This window comes from Melanotaenia boesemani, chromosome 3 (genome assembly GCF_017639745.1).
Source record: "Melanotaenia boesemani isolate fMelBoe1 chromosome 3, fMelBoe1.pri, whole genome shotgun sequence".
In the NCBI taxonomy this organism is placed as follows: domain Eukaryota; kingdom Metazoa; phylum Chordata; class Actinopteri; order Atheriniformes; family Melanotaeniidae; genus Melanotaenia; species Melanotaenia boesemani.
This window is the reverse complement of record NC_055684.1, coordinates 40433262-40453693: the sequence shown is the minus strand read 5'-3', so window position 1 is coordinate 40453693 and position 20432 is coordinate 40433262. Positions and strand designations below refer to the sequence as shown.

Genomic DNA, 20432 nt, shown 5'->3' with positions numbered 1-20432 from the left:
CCAGATTTCTGCAGAACCACCCGTACCGTGAAAGTTTGTGATGACTTTATGCAGGTTTGTGTATTTATTTTGCGTTGACTGAAAATCGAGCAGAGTGAGCACTCATCGTTTTTTACAATCTGTGGGACCAACAGCGACGTTCCTGCTCGGTGACGCAATGACGTCAGCAGTCGGTAGGCGGAAAAGCGGTAGTGTGTCTGATCATTAAGCCCCAACCGGTTGTTTTTATTAAGAGAGGAAAAAAGGGAAACTCAAAGGGAACATTTAGCTTGTTGCTGCAGAAAAATGGCGGTTCCTGCGGGTCAGACAGACGTTCAGATGGACAGAGGCGCCCTGAGCGGCCAAACTCTTTCCTCTGAAAACAACATTGACATCGACGAGAAAGAGTTGGAAAACATCACAAAGAAACACCGAGAAGACGACACAACGACGCTCCCCTTGCACTCCCCCTGGACGTTTTGGTTGGACAGGTAAGACTTGTTGGGAGGCCGGAGCAGCAGGAATGATGCAGTAAATAAAAAATCAAGGCCACAGCTTTTCTGAAGGCCTCCGAGGGTAAAACGTAGCGGGAGAAGCGTTTAACATGACCTTCTTCTGTTTACCGACATCCCGCGCGGGTTATATAAGGTTATACTCGCTGCTGTCCACGGACAAACGCAGCACCGTGGAAAGGCAGCCCCGCACCTTGTTCCACTCATCTCTACTCACTTTCTCTAAGTAAGAGCGGCCCGCGAGGGGTTGGGCGCAAAGTCAGGCTTAGGCTTTCTACTGACATTAAAATAATAATAAATAAATAAATAGACTTTTCTTTCACCAAACGGCTAACCATCGCCAGCTAACGGGTTTCCTTCCTTGAAATGTTGTCATGTGTGAGCCTTTCCCAGCTGACATTAAACGCATCACTTGCTCTTTTATGAGGTCATAGTAATGATTTTTACACGGATGCAGTAGCCTGGTGTGTGATCAATTTATTTATTAATTAGATATTTAACTTGGAACAAAGGTCTCCAAAATCCAGAAGCTCATGGAGGCTTAAGGCTGTACTCATACATGTGTTTGTTGTATGCCTGACAAGAAGTACGTTTACACACACACACACACACACACATATATATATATATATATATGTATGTATGTATGTATATATGTATGTATAAATATATGTGTATGTATGTATGTATATATATGTATGTATAAATATATATGTGTATATATATATGTGTGTATGTATATATGTATATATATGTGTGTGTGTGTATATATATATATGTATACACACACACACATATATATATATATATATATATATGTGTGTGTGTGTATTTATATATATGTATACACATATATGTTTGTGTGTGTGTATATATATATATAGATATTATGTATTGTGTGCTGTATGCTGAACCATTTTCCACTTGTGATTCCAGGTCATTACCGGGCACAACGGCTGCAGAATGTGAATCCAATCTAAAGAAGATCTACACAGTGCAAACAGTTCAGGTGTGTTCAGTCCCAGTAATGAGCCTCATCAGTTTCATATAGTAGGACTTGGCTTAACGTCACATTTGTTTAAAAAGAGCTACCATGATGTAAGGGAGCACCCCTTCATGGGGACTTAGAAGTCCAGTAGGCTGGGAACGCCCACCAGCACTTCAGCTGATTTCACATGTGCTGCAGAAAGTTTCCAGGTTTTCTGCAGAGAGGCTTCATGCAACCACGCACATGTTAAAGATGTTTGCTCATGACGTCCTGCAGAGATGACGTGGCCAGGTTTCTCATGAGAAGTCCTGGATACCAGGAAAGTCAGCCGCTTGGGGAAATAGTAGGAAACAGGAGTTGATGCTTTTCACTCCGTTCCTGATATTGTAGATGTATTTATACATGTGTAGTAGAGCTTCTTTCTACGCACACAGACAGAGCCTTCTGTTCATCTTCTTCGTCCTTTACTTTTGGACTGTTTTCAGAGAGCTTGTGGATGTGCATCAGGTATATTAAACAGAGCCATAACACCAGAAACAATAGGGGGCAAGATTGCACAGTAAAGCTAATGTGTGACCAGCAAGAGAAACAGAGAAGAAGAAGCTGTGACATATTTAATGTCCTCTCAGACCACCATCTACTTCGAGAATGAACAGCATCATGATCCTGAGGTGAACTCTGAACTCTGCACTGCCCTCTGGTGGATGTACTGGCTAACAGCCGTGTAAGGGAGGATGAGGACAGTGATGTTTGAGACGGACAAACCTGTTTACGTACGTAAAGGGAAAAGTAGCAACTGCTAATGTAATAATGGCCAACAATATAATTATTTTAGTCCTTTTAAATGTAATAGAGGCAATAATGTAATAAGTTATTTGAGCCAATATGTGGTAATTTGGGAAAGTGTAAATGGGAAATGTGTATAACCAAGTTAAAACCACCAAAACCAGATAAAAGGAAGTAATAGCGATGAAGACACCTAATGGTCACTGTCGTGACCTCGCTGGGTTGAAGGCCGGGAATAAAACTGCCCGCAGGTTACGAAGCTGGTTCTGAAGGTGGATCACCTGAGCTAACCCTAACCCTGTTTAATCATGATCTAATTCTGAAATCATTTTATCGTCCCAGACGAAGTCTCCTGCTATTTTCCACTCTGAGCTACCAGAGAGCCTCCGTGTTCCACCACGATGCCACTCAGTGGTATTTCCTGCTGTGAGATGGCACCTCCAGCCATCGAACCTCCAGCTGGGAGGTGCAAACGTGGGCCGAAGCTGCAGAGAAAGTCTGGACCAAATTCTTCACACGTTCTCCACAAATTCTCTGTTCATCTGTGAAAGCAAAGTGGCTGAACATGAGGCTGCAACGGGGCTCTGAATGGTGAAATGCGGCCCCCTGGCAGGCTGTTCCACAGAGGGGGCCAGTAAGGGTGGGACGTGGCCCCCTGGCAGGCTGTTCCACAGAGGGGGCCAGTAAGGGTGGGACGTGGCCCCCTGGCAGGCTGTTCCACAGAGGGGGCCAGTAAGGGTGGGACGTGGCCCCCTGGCAGGCTGTTCCACAGAGGGGGCCAGTAAGGGTGGGACGTGGCCCCCTGGCAGGCTGTTCCAGACCTGTTTTTACTGCTGATGTAAAGTTTTGTCTCCAGCTTCCAGGGAAGCAGGCTTACTGGAACTGGTTTTTAAAGCAGTAACAGTTCTCCAGCTTTCTGAAGGTCTTTCCAAGTTTTTCTTTGGCAGCTTTTTCACAGTTTTCGGTCAATTTTTTTTCTTTTGTTTGGTCTCCAGATCCACTGAGCTCTGAATCATTCAAGCATTAACTGTAAATAATGTCCTTCTGACCTGCAGCCGCTCATCACAGAATACGACTCAAACAAAGAGCAAAATTTGACCCACAGAGCGGTTATCTGGAGACTCTTCACATCTCACCATCAAGGCAGAAACTGGACACGTGGAAGATAAAAAATTACAGCAGAGGAACAGGATCTGAAATCCAGCAAAGACCTGAACCAGGACCTGAGAGATTAATCTAGACCTTCAGCTGACCCATCTACTATTGGCTGAAGTCTCATCAGAAACGGTCTCCATGGAAACGTGGCTCACATGACAAGAACTGGACTGAAGATCAGTGGAAACGGGTCTGTTGGACGGACGGGTCCTCCCCAGAACCCGGACCTTAACAGATCTGATGGAGGGTCGGATCCCCTCAGAACCAGGACCTTGTTGAACAGAGTGGGATGATCTGTGGTTTCTTTGCGTAGTTTGTTCAGCAGAGAGCAGTGGCAGACTACTACCACGACCACCTCCTCCTCTTCCTCCTCCACCTCTTCCTTCTGCTTCCTCTTCTTTATTCCTTTTTTTTTGCAGCTTCTACAGGTAGTCCCACTAGGACACGCAGTCTCATTTACAGGAAAGACCAGTTTACCCAGCCTAACATGCATGTCTTTGGATTCTTCTTATTGGCTTTCTGTAATGTCTTGGTCACCGTTTTAAACTGGATCTTTTGAAGTTTCCATATGTTGGTAATCGATGATGCGTCTGGCCAACATCCTGATGATGTTTTGGTTTTCTGTGTGCAGATGTTCTGGAGTGTGTACAACAACATCCCTCCAGTCACAGCCTTGCCTTTGAGATGTAGTTATCACTTGATGCGAGGGGAACGGAGGCCACTGTGGTAAGTCTGTTACTAGAAAAACTGAGATTATACTTCGGTTCATACTGTAGCTCATGCTGTTTGCTTGCTGCATTACGTGGATTTGGAGAAGATCATTTGAGGAGGTTATTTTCTTCACATCTTACGTCTCCCTACACCGTCCAGCATGGCCTTTATTGTTGTTTAAAGACATTATGTAATGTAAAACCGACGCCTTTGCTGCCATCTTTATGTTTTGTTTTTCTTTCCACTAACAGGGAAGAAGAAAGTAATGCAAAAGGAGGCGTGTGGAAGATGAAAATACCAAAAGAAAACAGTGTAAGTGCTGCCTTCTGTTTTTCCACCTCTAAGATGTAACCGAGTTCCTAACCAGCCTTTCTGCGTTTCAGTCAGTGGTTTGGAAAGAGTTGCTACTGGCTACTATCGGGGAACAGTTTGCAGATTACTGTGCTTCAGGTACAGTTTCAAATAAAAATCATACATACCGTTGGTTTTGGTGGGAACAGATCTTCTTAACCCCTCTGCTGCTGTTTTGTCCTCTTTTGTTACCCAGACGATGAGGTTGTTGGCGTCAGTGTTAGCGTTCGAGATCGGGAAGATGTCGTACAAATATGGAATAGAGATGCATCTCTGGCTAGCGAAGCAAATATCTTGGGAAAAGTCTACGAGCTGCTCCCATACATATCCTTCAAAGCAGTTTTTTATAAATGTAAGTGCCTGTTTTCTTCATTTCCACGCATTGTGCACAGAGCAGCTCTTTAGGCCAGGTCAGATACAGAGCTGGGAAAAGCCTCCTTACAGATACTTATTTTTCACATTTGTCACACTTAAGTTACATATCAAGACCCAGAAATCACTTAAATAGAACCTTTTCTGAATTCACCCATCAGCCTGGAAAGGGTCACAAACCCATTTCTGAGGCTTCGGTACTCCACTGAACATCAGCAAGAACCTTGATCCACTGATGGAAAAAACACGGTGCAGTAATGAACCTTCCCAGGGGTGCTTGGCCTAACAAAAGTACCCCAAGAAGCACACTGAGGATTAATTCAAGAGGTCACATCAACACCCAGACCAGCATCCAGGTCTCTGCAGGCTTCATTTGCCTCGGTTGAGGTCAGTGTTGATGATTCAGCAGAGACCTGTCGAAGATGGCCGAGACCACTGCAGACACAAAGACCGGACTCACATTCACCCCAAAACATCTTTATGATCAAAAAAATATTCAGTGGATTGATGAGACGAGTGGAACTTTGTGGAAGGGGTGTGTCCTGTCACTCTTCAGAACTGATGAAACCATGAATTCTGACCAGAAAACCCCTGAAGGAAAACGTTCAGCTCAAGTTTGAGTTATGCAACAGGGCCGTTATACACAGTTCTCTAGTGAGTCCATGGCTCAAAATGAACTAAGCAAAAGATTTGGAGTGGCCTAGTCCAAGTCTGGGCTTCAGTCTGATTGATATGCATGACCTCAAACTGGCCGTTGATACTCTGAAAACGTCTCATGAGGTTAAACTGAAACAATTCTGCAGGAAGAAGGTCAGAGTTCCTTCATAGTGATGTGCATCAGTTGTTGCCACTGAGGGTGGTACAACCAGCTTTTGGGAATGATTTTATGTACACCTGTTCCATATATAAAATATAAAATGACTTCCACCACCATCATTGAAGGAACATGTCGAGCTAAAATCTGGAAGCACCATGAGGAGACTGAGCTCCCCCACAGATGAAGCACTTCTGAACAATGTTTGCTGTCAGTGAGGGTAGAAAAATCTGGAATAAGAGACACACGCAGCACTTTTAAACCAGTTGTCCCAGCTAGATAGATGCTGTACATGGATATGCAGGTGTAGTTGTACATCTGTTTGTGCCAAGGGACAACAGGTTCAAACTAGCTGCTATGCTAACTCTGTAGCACATTAGTTAATGTGCATCTGTCCCTTTTATGTAAACTAAAAGCAGTTAAGGTTAATGAAATCATCATAAAAGCTGTTTTTAAGTATTTATTCGGGTTATTTCTATCTGATGTCGCAACATTACCTGAAACTAGGGATGCACCAGTACCAACATCTGGTATGGTTCTGATACGGGTTTCTGGTATGGGTCTGATACTGGTATGGGTCCGATACTGGTGTCTGCTGGTATGGGTCCGATACTGGGGTCTGGTATGGGTCCGATCCTGGTGTCTGGTATGGGTCCCATACTGCTGTCTGGTATGGGTCCGATGCTGGTGTCTGGTATGGGTCTGATACTGGTATGGGTCTGATACTAGTGTCTGCTATGGGTCTGATACTGGTGTCTGCTGGTATGGGTCCGATCCTGGTGTCTGGTATGGGTCCCATACTGGTGTCTGGTATGGGTCCCATACTGGTGTCTGGTATGGGTCCGATCCTGGTGTCTGCTGGTGTGGGTCCCATACTGGTGTCTGCTGGTATGAGTCCGATACTGGTGTCTGCTGATATGGGTCCGATACTGGGGTCTGGTATGGGTCCCATACTGGTGTCTGGTATGGGTCTGATACTGGTATGGATCCGATACTGGTGTCTGGTATGGGTCCGATACTGGTGTCTGCTATGGGTCCGATACTGGGGTCTGGTATGGGTCCCATACTGGGGTCTGGTATGGGTCCCATACTGGTGTCTGTAATGGGTCTGATACTGGTGTCTGGGATGGGTCTAATACTGGTGTCTGGTATGGGTCCGATACTGGTGTCTGGTATGGGTCCGATACTGGTGTCTGCTGGTATGGGTCTGATACTGGTGTCTGCTGGTATGAGTCCGATACTGGTGTCTGCTGGTATGGGTCCGATACTGGGGTCTGGTATGGGTCCCATACTGGTGTCTGGTATGGGTCTGATACTGGTATGGGTCCGATGCTGGTGTATGGGATGGGTCCGATACTGGTGTCTGGTATGGGTCCGAAACTGGTGTCTGGTATGGGTCTGATACTGGTATGGGTCTGATACTGGTGTCTGCTATGGGTCTGATACTGGTGTCTGCTGGTATGGGTCCGATCCTGGTGTCTGGTATGGGTCCCATACTGGTGTCTGGGATGGGTCTAATACTGGTGTCTGGTATGGGTCCGATACTGGTGTCTGCTGGTATGGGTCTGATACTGGTGTCTGCTGGTATGAGTCCGATACTGGTGTCTGCTGGTATGGGTCCGATACTGGGGTCTGGTATGGGTCCCATACTGGTGTCTGGTATGGGTCTGATACTGGTATGGGTCCGATACTGGTGTATGGTATGGGTCCGATACTGGTGTCTGGTATGGGTCCGAAACTGGTGTCTGGTATGGGTCTGATACTGGTATGGGTCCGATGCTGGTGTCTGGTATGGGCCTGATACTGGTATGGGTCCGATACTGGTGTCTGCAATGGGTCTGATACTGGTGTCTGCTGGTATGGGTCCGATACTGGGGTCTGGTATGGGTCCGATCCTGGTGTCTGGTATGCGTCCCATACTGGTGTCAGCTGGTATGGGTCTGATACTGGGGTCTGGTATGGGTCTGATACTGGGGTCTGGTATGGGTCTGATACTGGGGTCTGGTATGGGTCTGATACTGGTGTCTTGTATGGGTCCCATACTGTTCAGTCAAACTTGTGTAGGGAAAATAGATCATCAGAGCGAGCGGGGAGAAAGCTTATCTGTGACGTCATGTAGCCACAGCTGGGACTAACAGCTGATCAGTGGAGAAGCGCTAATGTCGGGAGGAGACGCCGCCAAACATTTCTGTCACATTGTTTGGCGAAATCGGGGAAAACTAAGAGACATCCGTAAGAGACTGGAGAGGCAGCTGGTAAGAGACTAAATTCTTTGTGACGTTAAGAATGATCACTGATCTGCCAGTTGACGGACTGATTTAATGTAGCGATTAATCCAGCGCTGTGACGAGGATGACTGCTCTCTGCCACTGTGAACATTTTGAATGACAGAGCTTCTTGTGCTGGACTTATGAGGAGGATTAAGTGGTGTTATTGTATAGGCAAATGCTACTCTTGTGCTAAATTGGGCTTTTAAATTTGATAGAAATATTGACATCACTTGGGTTAAAAAAAAAAAAAAAAAAAAAAAAAAAAAAAAATGTAGTAGTTGGAAAATCAATATTTACTGTGCATATAGAAATCATGAAATGCATTTATTTTTTTTCTTTTGTGTTACTGAACCATAAGTTTTGTTTATTCCTTTTGTTTCATTTGAAGGTTTTTCACCTGATAAAAAACCAAAAAAAGATGGCAAAGGAAACATATTCCATAACTGTTCTTCCTACTAAAGTCTAAATAAAGAAAAGAAGGAAAGAAAGAGGAAAAGGAATAATTGACTGCTGCTTGGTTATTTGAGTGAAGAGCGGTGTAGAGCTCCAAGTGGATGTCATTCCTTATCAAGTTGGGGAAAATTGGAATAATAATAAAGCAACTTGACAGTGAAAAACCAAGGTCCAGACACTGGAAACTGTGGAAAGTAAAGACAAGATAGCAGTTACCTTGTGAGCTCTGGGAAATCAGCAGGCTGAAGGAAATGGCGGAAGGAGCTGACCTGAGGTCTTTTGAGCACCTTAAAATGGAGAGAACAACAGCCAACAGAACATGCTCACGTCTAGCAAATAGCATCATTCGGACACATGAAGAAATGTCCGAGGATGACCTCAGTGAAAGTTTTAAAAGGCTCACCAAGGCAGCAGAGAGAGTCATGGAGATAAATGATGAAATGGAAGCTGTGCTCACTGCAGATAAAGAGGCAAAGCTGGATGCGGATGATGTGGCTGTGCTGACCGAGCAACAGAAAGCTGACCTAAGCAAGACTGCAAACGAGTGTGAATTAAAGCTAAAGGAAGTGAGGAAATTAATTCAGGAGACACTTTGGTCTAACTTCGGAGCCGTTGAACTGTTAACTGTGCTGCGAGCAGCAGAGAGAGAGTGCCAACATGTCACTGAGGTGAAACCCAGTGGAAATCTGGAAGTTTATGAGTTTATGCTCAACCATCTACAACAACTGGCAACAACAGCAAGGGAGGCATACAGTCGATGGAAGCGATGGGTCCCACCGGCTGAGCGGAAAGCTACACAAGGTCGTATAGAAGAGCTGGATCTCACCATTCCTGCTTTGGTGTCCAGAAAGGCCATCTTTATCCAAGAGAAGTTGGAAAAAGAAACCGAAAGATCAGCATTGGCAGCTGGACTAGATTATTCAGTGCCAGCTATTAGGTTGAAGCCAACAGCCTTGCCCAGGTTTACTGGTGTTAAACGAGATTTTCATAGATGGAGGAAAGATTGGGAGGCATTGCAGAGGCAAGGTGAGCCCACCTGCTCAAAAGAGGTGAAGAAAATTCAGCTGTTGGACAGTTTGGATGATAAAATCTCCAGAGACCTGCAGCTCACTGCTTATAATACAGCAGACGATATCTTCCGTGTCCTGGAGAACCGCTATGGGAACCGAGCCTCCATCGCCATTGAAATAGTAGAAGAATTACAGAAAATGCCAGTGGTGAAAAGTCATCAACCACGGAGAATTGTGGAGCTTATACAGTCTGTTGAGAAGGCGCTTCAAGATCTGAGTGACCTCGGGGACACTGGAGCCATAAAAAATCCATTGGTTATAAAGTCAATCGAAAGTAAGCTTCCAGAGTCTCTTAAGAAGGAGTGGCTGGTCTATGTGGCTGATGGACGGAACGCTGTAGCCTCACATAACAGATTTGATAGCCTGCTAAAATTCCTCAAAGAGCAAGAAAGTATATATGAACAGCTTGAGCAACTGAGAGATGATGAGCTTCGCAGAAATGAGTCCAGGGCGGAGCCAAGGCATGCTAGAACCAAAGCCGCCAAATCGGAGAATGACCAAAGAGGATGTGTAGTCTGTGGTGATGAGAAACACAGGAAGAAACTGTTTTTCTGCAAGCAGTTTAAAACCTTAAGGTTAGCAGACAAAAAGACTGCAGTTAAGAAGCTGGGAGCATGTGAGAAGTGTCTTGAGGTCCATGACATGATGGCATATTGCAAGCCCACTTACTTATGTAAACATCAAGACTGTGGAGATGGGCATAGTCAGGAACATCATTACTGTCTATGTCCAAATGCTGAAAGAAAGAAAAGCAAAGCAGTACAGAGGCTGAGCAGACGCGGCCTGGGGAAAAAGAAAGTTGGAGAAATTACACAGACGAGCAAGAAAAATTCCTAAATAAATTTCCTCCAGAGCTGGCAAAGCAATGCCGTGATACTTTCTCAAACACTGCAGCAAAGACACTTAACACAGTAAAAGACCAGTCGGGCCTCCTGACGGAACGTGGTCTGCAGGAACTGCCAGTGATCATGATGCTACTTGAGGTCACTGCTAATGCTGGTCAGCGAATTGGCACCCTGATTGATTTGGCCTCAGACACAAATTATATAACCCACTCAGCTGCAAAGAGACTGAACCTCAGGAGTGAGGACATAACCCTTGTTGTTCATGGTGTTGGTGGCATGAAAATCCATGTGGAAACCAAAAGGTATCTTCTCAAGGTTCGGATAAAAACTCCAAAGGGTTTGCTATGTTCCTACCAAATGGTTGTGTTATGGATTGGATAGCATCGCAGACGTTCACAAAAGTGTGACCGCTAAGCAGCTGAAGAAATTCTTTCCAGATATCCCAGTGGAGGATCTTGTGAGACCCAAGGAGATAAGCCTGCTAATAAGCCATCGTGAGGGCAGGCTAGCGTCTCAGAGGATTCGAGTTGTTGGGGGTCTGGTGCTGTGGGATGGACCATTGGGAATGACAGTCGGAGGGACGCATGGAGAGCTCTTCGAAGAAGCATGTCAGCCCATCTGTCTAAAACTCACTTTGCCAGGTCGATGAGAGCAGCCACTGTAAAGTATGAGGAGCTCAGTCCCACAATTTTAAATTTGACTCTGCCCAAAAGGAGAGGGTGTAGTGCCCTCCAAAAATCAAGCATCTCCACCACCAACCGAGACTTCCTGGAGTGGTGGAAATGGGATAGCATTGGCGCTGCATGTGAACCAAGATGTGGGGGCTGCCGCTGTGGAAATTGTCAGCCAGGGGGCAAAGAGATGACACTCTCTGAGGAGCGAGAGCTTCAAGTCTGATATGTTACAGGAGACCAGCACAGCAAGGAACCACATTGGCACGCCAGGTACCCCTGGTTAGACGATCCAGCCTACCTTCCAAATAATAAGAAAGCGGTTGAGGCTACATTCCTCCGGACAGAAAAGCAGCTTTCCAAGGATCCAGAGTGGAAAATTGCCTATACTGCTCAAGTTCATGAGATGGTTGCTCGAGGGGCTGAAATTAAGTTGTCTAAAGACGCTATCACCAACTGGGAAGGGCCTGTGTGGTACATCAGTCACCTCGTTGCTCCAAATCCACATTCTGTGACAACACCAGTGAGACTTGTGTGGAACAGCAGCCAGAGATTCAGAGGGGTGAGTCTGAACGACCTGCTGATGAGGGGTCCAGATGTCCTAAACGAGGTACGTGCTGTCATTCTCAGATTTCGGGGAGGAGTGTTTGCTGCTCTGGGTGACATAAAAAAGATGTACAACTCTGTCTGGCTTGAGGACAGAGAAATGCACTTGCATAGATTTCTTTGGAGAGACTCCAATAGTGAGGAGTTGGAAGAGTATGCAGTCACCAGGGTAAATATCGGAGATAAGCCAGCTGGATGTATTGCACAATGAGCAATGCACGAGACTGCCAATCTCCCCACCTTTAGTCATCTTGAGGAAGAGCGTCAAGTAATCCAGCAAGACAGTTATGTGGATAACATCCTTACATCACAGGATGATTTAGGCCGTCTAAAAACTATTACAGCCAATGTGGAGTGCATCCTGAAAGCTGGGGGTTTCAAGCTCAAGCCATGGGTCTTCTCTGGCCAAAATGAGAAGAAGGAATGCAGTGAGGCACAGGTTGACAAAGAAAGTATCAAGGTGGGGACGATGGTCTTGCCAAACCAAATGGGTGAAGACCAAAGTAAAGCACTTGGTCTCGGCTACATAGTTGAAGAGGACAAGCTTCATGTTATGACAGCAATCAACTTTTCAAAGAGAAAGAAGAAGATGCGGCTTGGACAAAATCTTCTACAGGATCAAGTCAGAGGCCATACACCAAACCCTTTGACACGACGGGAGTTGTTAAGTCAGGTGGCCTGACTTTATGATCCAAGTGGCCTGGTTACCCCTGCTAAGCAGAAAGGAGCAATCCGGGTGCGGAGAGCATTTCAGGAGGTGAAAGGCGGACCAGATCCAGTTAAAGAGACATGGGACATCGCGCTCTCGGATGGTCTCAGAAAAGATGCAGTTGAACTCTTTGAGGAGTATGTCCAGTTAAGCATGATCAAATTTACAAGAGCCCTGACTCCTCCATCTCATGTGGGAAAGCCTTGGGCAATCACCTTCTCAGATGGGAGTGAACAGGCCTATGGGGCTGTGATGTATTTGAGGTGGTGCACAGAGCAGGGTCCTATAATCCGGTTGGTTGAATCAAAAGCCAAACTGACTCCTTTGGATCACAAGGGTGATGCTGTGAAAGCAGAAATGTGTGGGGCAGTATTTGCAACACGTCTGAAAAAGTATTTTGAGTTACATGGGCGTATCCAGGTTGAGAGGTGGTACCACTTGATTGACAGCCAAACTGTCCTTGGGGCAATACAGCGGGAAAGCTATGGCTACCAGACTTTCTTCGCAAATCGGATTGGGGAAATTCAAAGCAGCACACAGGTGCAAGACTGGTGGTGGATTCCTGGTTCACAAAATATTGCTGATATAACTACCAGAGGAGCAAACCATCAGGACCTTGATGAACATTCAGAGTGGCAGAAGGGCCCAGGGTTCTTAAGCCTGCCTGTTGACGAGTGGCCCATCAGATCAGCTAAAGAAATAGCAAATGCTGCCAGAGAGGGTATTAACAAAATGCAAAAGAAGGCATTTGTCGCCGCCCTAACAAGATCAAAGACATTGAAACAGGGGCCGTCATGTCAACAAGATGATGTCCAGATTAAGCAAAGGAGACCACCTGCAGGAACAGTCATCAAAAACCTTCTGGATGTTAAGCACTTTAGTAGCTTAACTCGACTCCTTAAAACAGTTGTTTGGGTTTGGAGAGCAGCAAAAGAGTTCCTTGGACAAACGAGAGCCATGGGTAGAGCAAAGTGGGAGGCAGTCTCTCGGTCTGGAACTCCTTCTGTGGGAGAACGGGAAAATGCTTTAAGAGATCTTTTTCTTGCTGCACAAGAGGGGGTCGTCAGCAGACCTGGGTTCCGGACTGCTGGTTTGTGGCGGGAGAGTACAGAGCTTCAAGGAAGATCATGTTGCTGTCCCTATTTTGCCTTTCGATTCCTGGGTGGCCACACTGTTCGCAAGAGAAGCTCACAACGCAGGACATGAAGGAGTAGCTGGGACCTTGCTCAAGATGAGAAGGAAGGCCTGGGTCATAAAAGGTAGGAGGATAGCCCAGAAAGTGGCTGATGGCTGTGTGGACTGCAAGAAGGCCAGGGCAAGAAAGTGCCAGCAGGTGATGGGTGACTTACCCCCCGAGAGAACCACTCCTGCTGCTCCATTTGAGTTCACAACAGTGGATCTTTTTGGACCTTACCAGGTGAAAGATGACGTTAGAAAGAGAGTGACAATAAAAGTGTGGGGAGTCGTCTTCTGCTGTATGGCCAGTAGAGCTATCCATGTGGAATTGGTGAACACTGCATCTACTGAAGGTTTCCTGATGGCATATCAACGGTTTACAGCGATGCGGGGTCATCCAAGAAAGATCTGGTCAGATCCAGGTACCAACTTTGTAGGAGCAAAGTCAGTCTTGGGAGAGCTCTACAGGTTCTTGGCTAACCAAGATAGGGCAGCTTTAGAACAGACCACAGCTAAAAACGGGACTGAATAGATGTGGAAGATTAATCCAGCTGGTTCTCCACATAGGAAGGGTGCTGCAGAAGCTGCTGTACGGGTTGTAAAGAGGGCACTTCAGAGCCTTGGGAAGAAGTTAAAACTATGTTACAGTGAGTTCCAAACAGCCCTCTGTATGGCAGCTAACCTGGTAAATGAGCGACCAATCGATGCAAGGGTGCAGAGTCGTGAGGACTGTATCCAATATGTTACACCTAACTCTCTTCTACTTGGACGGGCATCCCAAAGTGGTGACGTGAGGACCTTTGACTTTGCTAATTACCCTTACAAGAGGCTTCAGGAAATGCAGTCGAAAGTGGCCAAGTTCTGGAAATCCTGGAGTCAACTTGCTGGGCCTAACCTGTTTGTGAGGAGTAAATGGCACACTGTGACAAGGAACGTTGCTGTTGGGGATGTTGTGTGGTTATGCGACCAAAATGCATTGAGAGGACAGTTCAAGCTCGGTCTCGTCGTCAGCTCTCGACCAGATTGTAAAGGCATTGTGAGAGATGTCCATGTTAAAGTCTTTCCAGGCTATTGTGTTCCTGTGCACAAGGCTCTTAAAGCAGATACTAAGTATCTAGACACTGATGGACAAAAGCAGAGCAAAGCAACTTGACACATACCGGTGTCTGGTATGGGTCCCATACTGGTGTCTGGTATGGGTCTGATACTTGTGTCTGGTATGGGTCTGATACTGGTATGGGTCCGATACTGGTGTCTGCTGGCATGGGTCCGATACTCGTGTCTGCTGGTATGAGTCCGATACTGGTATGGGTCCCATACTGGTGTCTGGTATGGGTCTGATACTTGTGTCTGGTATGGGTCTGATACTGGTATGGGTCCGATACTCGTGTCTGCTGGTATGAGTCCGATACTGGTGTCTGCTGGTATGGGTCCCATACTGGGGTCTGGTATGGGTCCCATACTGGTGTCTGGTATGGGTCTGACACTGGTATGGGTCCGATACTGGTGTCTGCTGGCATGGGTCCGATACTCGTGTCTGCTGGTATGAGTCCGATACTGGTATGGGTCCCATACTGGTGTCTGGTATGGGTCTGATACTTGTGTCTGGTATGGGTCTGATACTGGTATGGGTCCGATACTCGTGTCTGCTGGTATGAGTCCGATACTGGTGTCTGCTGGTATGGGTCCCATACTGGGGTCTGGTATGGGTCTGACACTGGTATGGGTCCGATACTGGTGTCTGCCATGGGTCTAGTACTGGTGTCTGCTATGGGTCTATTACTGGTGTCTGGTATGGGTCCGATACTGGGGTCTGGTATGGGTCCGATCCTGGTGTCTGGTATGGGTCTAATACTGGTGTCTGGTATGGGTCCGATACTGGTGTCTGGTATGGGTCCGATACTGGTGTCTGTTGGTATGAGTCCGATACTGGTGTCTGGTATGGGTCTGATACTGGTATGGGTCTAATACTGGTGTCTGGTATGGGTCTAATACTGGTGTCTGGTATAGGTCCGATACTGGTGTCTGTTGGTATGAGTCCGATACTGGTGTCTGGTATGGGTCTGATACTGGTATGGGTCTAATACTGGTGTCTGGTATGGGTCTAATACTGGTGTCTGGTATGGGTCCGATACTGGTGTCTGGTATGGGTCTGATACTGGTATGGGTCCAATGCTGGTGTCTGGTATGGGTCTGATACTGGTATGGGTCTGATACTGGTGTCTGCTGGTATGGGTCCGATACTGGGGTCTGGTATGGGTCCGATACTGGTGTCTGGTATGGGTCCCATACTGGTGTCTGCTGGTATGGGTCCGATACTGGGGTCTGGTATGGGTCCGATCCTGGTGTCTGGTATGGGTCCGTAACTGGTGTCTGGTATGGGTCTGATACTGGTGTCTGCTGGTATGGGTCTGATACTGGTGTCTGATATGGGTCTGATACTGGTGTCTCCTGGTATGGGTCCAATACTGGTGTCTGCTGTTATGGGTCCAATACTGGTGTCTGGTATGGGTCCGATACTGGTGTGGGTCCGATACTGGTGTCTGGTATGGGTCTGATACTGGTGTCTGCTGGTATGGGTCCGATACTGGGGTCTGGTATGAGTCCGATACTGGTGTCTGGTATGGGTCTGATACTGATATGGGTCTAATACTGGTGTCTGGTATGGGTCTAATACTGGTGTCTGGTATGGGTCCGAGACTGGTGTCTGGTATGGGTCTGATACTGGTATGGGTCCAATGCTGGTGTCTGGTATGGGTCTGATACTGGTGTCTGGTATGGGTCTGATACTGGTGTCTGCTGGTATGGGTCCGATACTGGGGTCTGGTATGGGTCCGATCCTGGTGTCTGGTATGCGTCCCATACTGGTGTCTGGTATGGGTCCCATACTGGTGATTGCTGGTATGGGTCCGATACTGGTGTCTGGTATGGGTACGATCCTGGTGTCTGGTATGGGTCCGATACTGGTGTCTGGTATGGGTCCGATACTGGTGTCTGGTATGGGTCTGATACTGGTATCTGCTGGTATGGGTCTGATACTGGTGTCTGCTGGTATGGGTCCAATACTGGTGTCTGGTATGGGTCTGATACTGGTATGTGTCCGATACTGGTGTCTGCTATGGTTCTAATACTGGTGTCTGGTATGGGTCCGATACTGGGGTCTGGTATGGGTCCGATCCTGGTGTCTGGTATGGGTCCCATACTGGTGTCTGGAATGGGTCCGACACTGGTGTCTGGTATGGGTCTAATACTGGTGTCTGGTATGGGTCCGATACTGGTGTCTGGTATGGGTCCGATACTGGTGTCTGCTGGTATGGGTCCGATACTGGTGTCTGTTGGTATGAGTCCGATACTGGTGTCTGGTATGGGTCTGATACTGGTATGGGTCTAAATCTGGTGTCTGGTATGGGTCTAATACTGGTGTCTGGTATGGGTCCGATACTGGTGTCTGGTATGGGTCTGATACTGGTATGGGTCCAATGCTGGTGTCTGGTATGGGTCTGATACTGGTATGGGTCTGATACTGGTGTCTGCTATGGGTCTGACACTGGTGTCTGCTGGTATGGGTCCGATCCTGGTGTCTGGTATGGGTCCCGTACTGGTGTCTGGTATGGGTCCGATACTGGTGTCTGTTATGGGTCCGATACTGGTGTCTGGTACGGGTCTGATACTGGTATGGGTCCAATGCTGGTGTCTGGTACGGGTCTGATACTGGTATAGGTCCAATGCTGGTGTCTGGTATGGGTCTGATACTGGTATGGGTCTGTTACTGGTGTCTGCTATGGGTCCGATACTGGTGTCTGGTATGAGTCTTTTACTATGTGAATGTACTTGGTTTTTATTAAAGTGCGCTGACACAACAGAACCTGATACCAGTGTGAAACTAATGAACGTGTTAATACAGATTATTCTGTGGAATGAACACATTCCTTTTTTATCACGTAGTTATTGATCATATTAAAATCTGTATGAGATATTTTCTCTGTGAGAAGTTGGTTTTGGGCCTGTAGCTGCTTCTTCACAGCACTGAACTGAATCCAGTAAAAAGCTGTTTTTCCTCCTTATTTCTGATGATTCTGACAGTTTTCCAGCTTCCGTGTAGAGGATGCTGCAGGATGAACCATTTACCTCACTATTAACCAGTCAGTCGTCCATCTGGTCCACACTCATTACCAATAAACTCTGATGAGTACTCCTATCAGTACTCGGTACCAGCAAGTAATCGGTTGGGTAAAATATGGTACTGGTGCGTCCCCATTTTCAGTAGTAAGGCAACTATTGGTAGTCGCTAGTAATAAACACCTGATGCAAAGGAGCCATCAGGTTGAGCCTGATTGGCTTGTGTTACCCAGGAGGAAGTTACAGCCAGCCAAGCAGAAGAAACACTGAAAACCAAGAAGCCAGAGTGGGAGGAGCTTAGTAAAGGTCACCTGTTGGCCATGAAGCATTCTGGTAAACTGTCAGATGCCTCAGTCCGGGGAAGTTGTGCTTTTCCAACACTGGGCCTCATTCACCAACCATTCCCAACAACCTGGTTCTTACGTCTTACTTCCGAACTTTTTACGAAAACGTTTCCTGCCACAGGCCGAGATTATACATCAGTTCTTCTCTGTCAGAGACTCTGGACTCGTGGCCGTTTACTCTTCTTTTTTCCTTCATACTTCTGCAGTTTATTTTCCGCGTCTTCATTTTTTACCAGGATATTTGTTTGTAAATAGTATTTTCTTTTTCTTTTCTATCTTTGATCTGGATATTTAGTATATAGTAATACAGCTCATTTACTTTCAGTCTCTCCATAATGCTGCTCTAACACGAGGATTTCCCACCCTGACATCAATAAAGTTCTTCTGATTCTGATAGATTTATTTATTGATCTGAACATTGACGTGTGACAGATGTGTAAAAGAGGGTCTAGAAGGCGGCAAATGATTTTTCCACAGCTTTGTGAATGTTAGTTTATTTTATAGATACAGATCTTGAATACATGTTATTTAGTTTGAACTTGTTTCTCTGTTGTGAATCATGAAATGTGAGAAGAGGATCCATCCCTGCATGTTTTCTAATGGCCATGAATCCCTCTGGACTCTTTCAGCTCACATGGAGCATCATGCCTTCGAGGGAGGACGCTCAAGACATTAAACAGTTTTTTTAAACCTGAACTCTGCTCCCGCCTTGATGTCCACAACCGAGTTAAGGATTTTATTTTTGCTTCCAAAACTGAAACATTATCAATATATTTTTCTAACTTTTACTGAGCGATGCCTTGTTTCATCTTCATGTGGGCTAAAGTTCCGACCTCCTCATCCAGTACCTGTTCTCCACGTGGCCCGCGGAGCCAATCGGTCATTTCTGGCATGAACGTAGCAGCTCCATCAGGTTATATGTCGTCAGCCAGTCGGCTCGTTCAGTGCCAACGCAGAGTGGTTTTTCCAGGTGGATGAGGTGAATGTCCGATGTAGTTTCTTAAATCTGCATCAGATCGGTGTGAAGCCTGAAGTTATTGCACATGACCACTTTTTCCTGTTGGTGTCCCTCAGTCGTTAAGCATCAGAGTTAGAAACTGTATGCTAAGATCCCAGAGAGTTTATTGTTTTTAAATAAAAATTATTTTAACAGCTTTATTTTGAGAGGACAACCTGTCCTCCCATCCACCTCCACGCTGCTGAATGGAGCTCAGGTTGTTTGGTGAGGAGATTCTGGTCCTCTTTGCTTGTTTGCCCAACTTCCTGATCTCCATGCTGTCCATACTAACGGGCAAGAGAGAATTATTTTTAGATCTGAAACCTGAGTTGTCTCCACTAACCTATTAATCCAGTTTAAGCTAACTGGGATGCTTCTGCTGTTTTCCTCACACCAGTTCTCCAGCTCATCTTCAGACAGGTTCCTCTGTAGGGACCACGTTTCCTTTTGTAAACATGGACAAGTATATAAAATAAAGCTCCAAATTCTGGAATGTTTGGGATTTCTTTTTATTCACAATCACTGTCCAAGATGACCATCTGGACCTGGTTCTGGTTCCAATTCTGGTTCTGGTTGCATGTCATGCCTAATGCTGTCGCACCTGTGATGAAATGGAAAGAACCTTTAAATCTACGCTAAAATATAAATGTACAAACTGAGTTTAAACTGCACCAAACGAATAATAGACTTTTATTACTTTTCAGGGCAAACAGACTGCTTTATATTGTGTCCATAATTTACTCATACCTGGTGATGGTAGTTACATGCATAACTACAGCTGCTACTCATGTACTACACGCTGCTACACCTGCTACATGTGTACTACACGCTGCTACAACTGCTACATGTGTACTACACGCTGCTACAGCCGCTACATGTGTACTACACGCAGCTTTAACTGCTACATGTGTACTACACGCTGCTACAACTGCTACATGTGTACTACACTCAGCCTTAACTGCTACATATGTACTACATACTGCTACATGTGTACTACATGTGTACTACACGCAGCTTTAACTGCTACATGTGTACTACATGCTGCTACAGCTGCTACATGTATACTACACGCTGCTACAACTGCTACATGTGTACTACACGCTGCTACAGCCGCTACATGTGTACTACACGCAACTTTAACTGCTACATGTGTACTACATACTGCTACATGTGTACTACATGTGTACTACACGCAGCTTTAACTGCTACATGTGTACTACATGCTGCTGCAACTGCTACATGTGTACTACACGCAGCTTTAACTGCCACATGTGTACTACACACAGCTTTAACTGCTACATGTGTACTACACGCTGCTACAATTGCTACATGTGTACTACACGCTGCTACATGTGTACTATACGCTGCTACATGTATACTACACGCAGCTTTAACTGCTACATGTGTGCTACACGCTGCTACAACTGCTACATGCGTACTACACGCTGCTACATGTGTACTACACGCTGCTACAACTGCTACATGTGTACTACACGCTGCTACA

At 46.1% G+C, this 20432-nt stretch overlaps 1 protein-coding gene across 1 annotated transcript; it reads left to right on the top strand.

The window, feature by feature from the left end:
* The first annotated feature begins 159 nt into the window (after positions 1-159).
* LOC121636859 (eukaryotic translation initiation factor 4E type 3-like) lies at positions 160-19421 on the top strand. The gene is made up of 7 exons (XM_041980693.1): positions 160-470; positions 1428-1500; positions 4052-4146; positions 4383-4443; positions 4515-4581; positions 4679-4834; positions 18561-19421. The coding sequence occupies exons 1-7, from the start codon at positions 286-288 to the stop codon at positions 18605-18607; spliced, it is 684 nt and encodes a 227-aa protein (XP_041836627.1). The 5' UTR covers positions 160-285; the 3' UTR covers positions 18608-19421.
* Positions 19422-20432: the final 1011 nt, after the last annotated feature.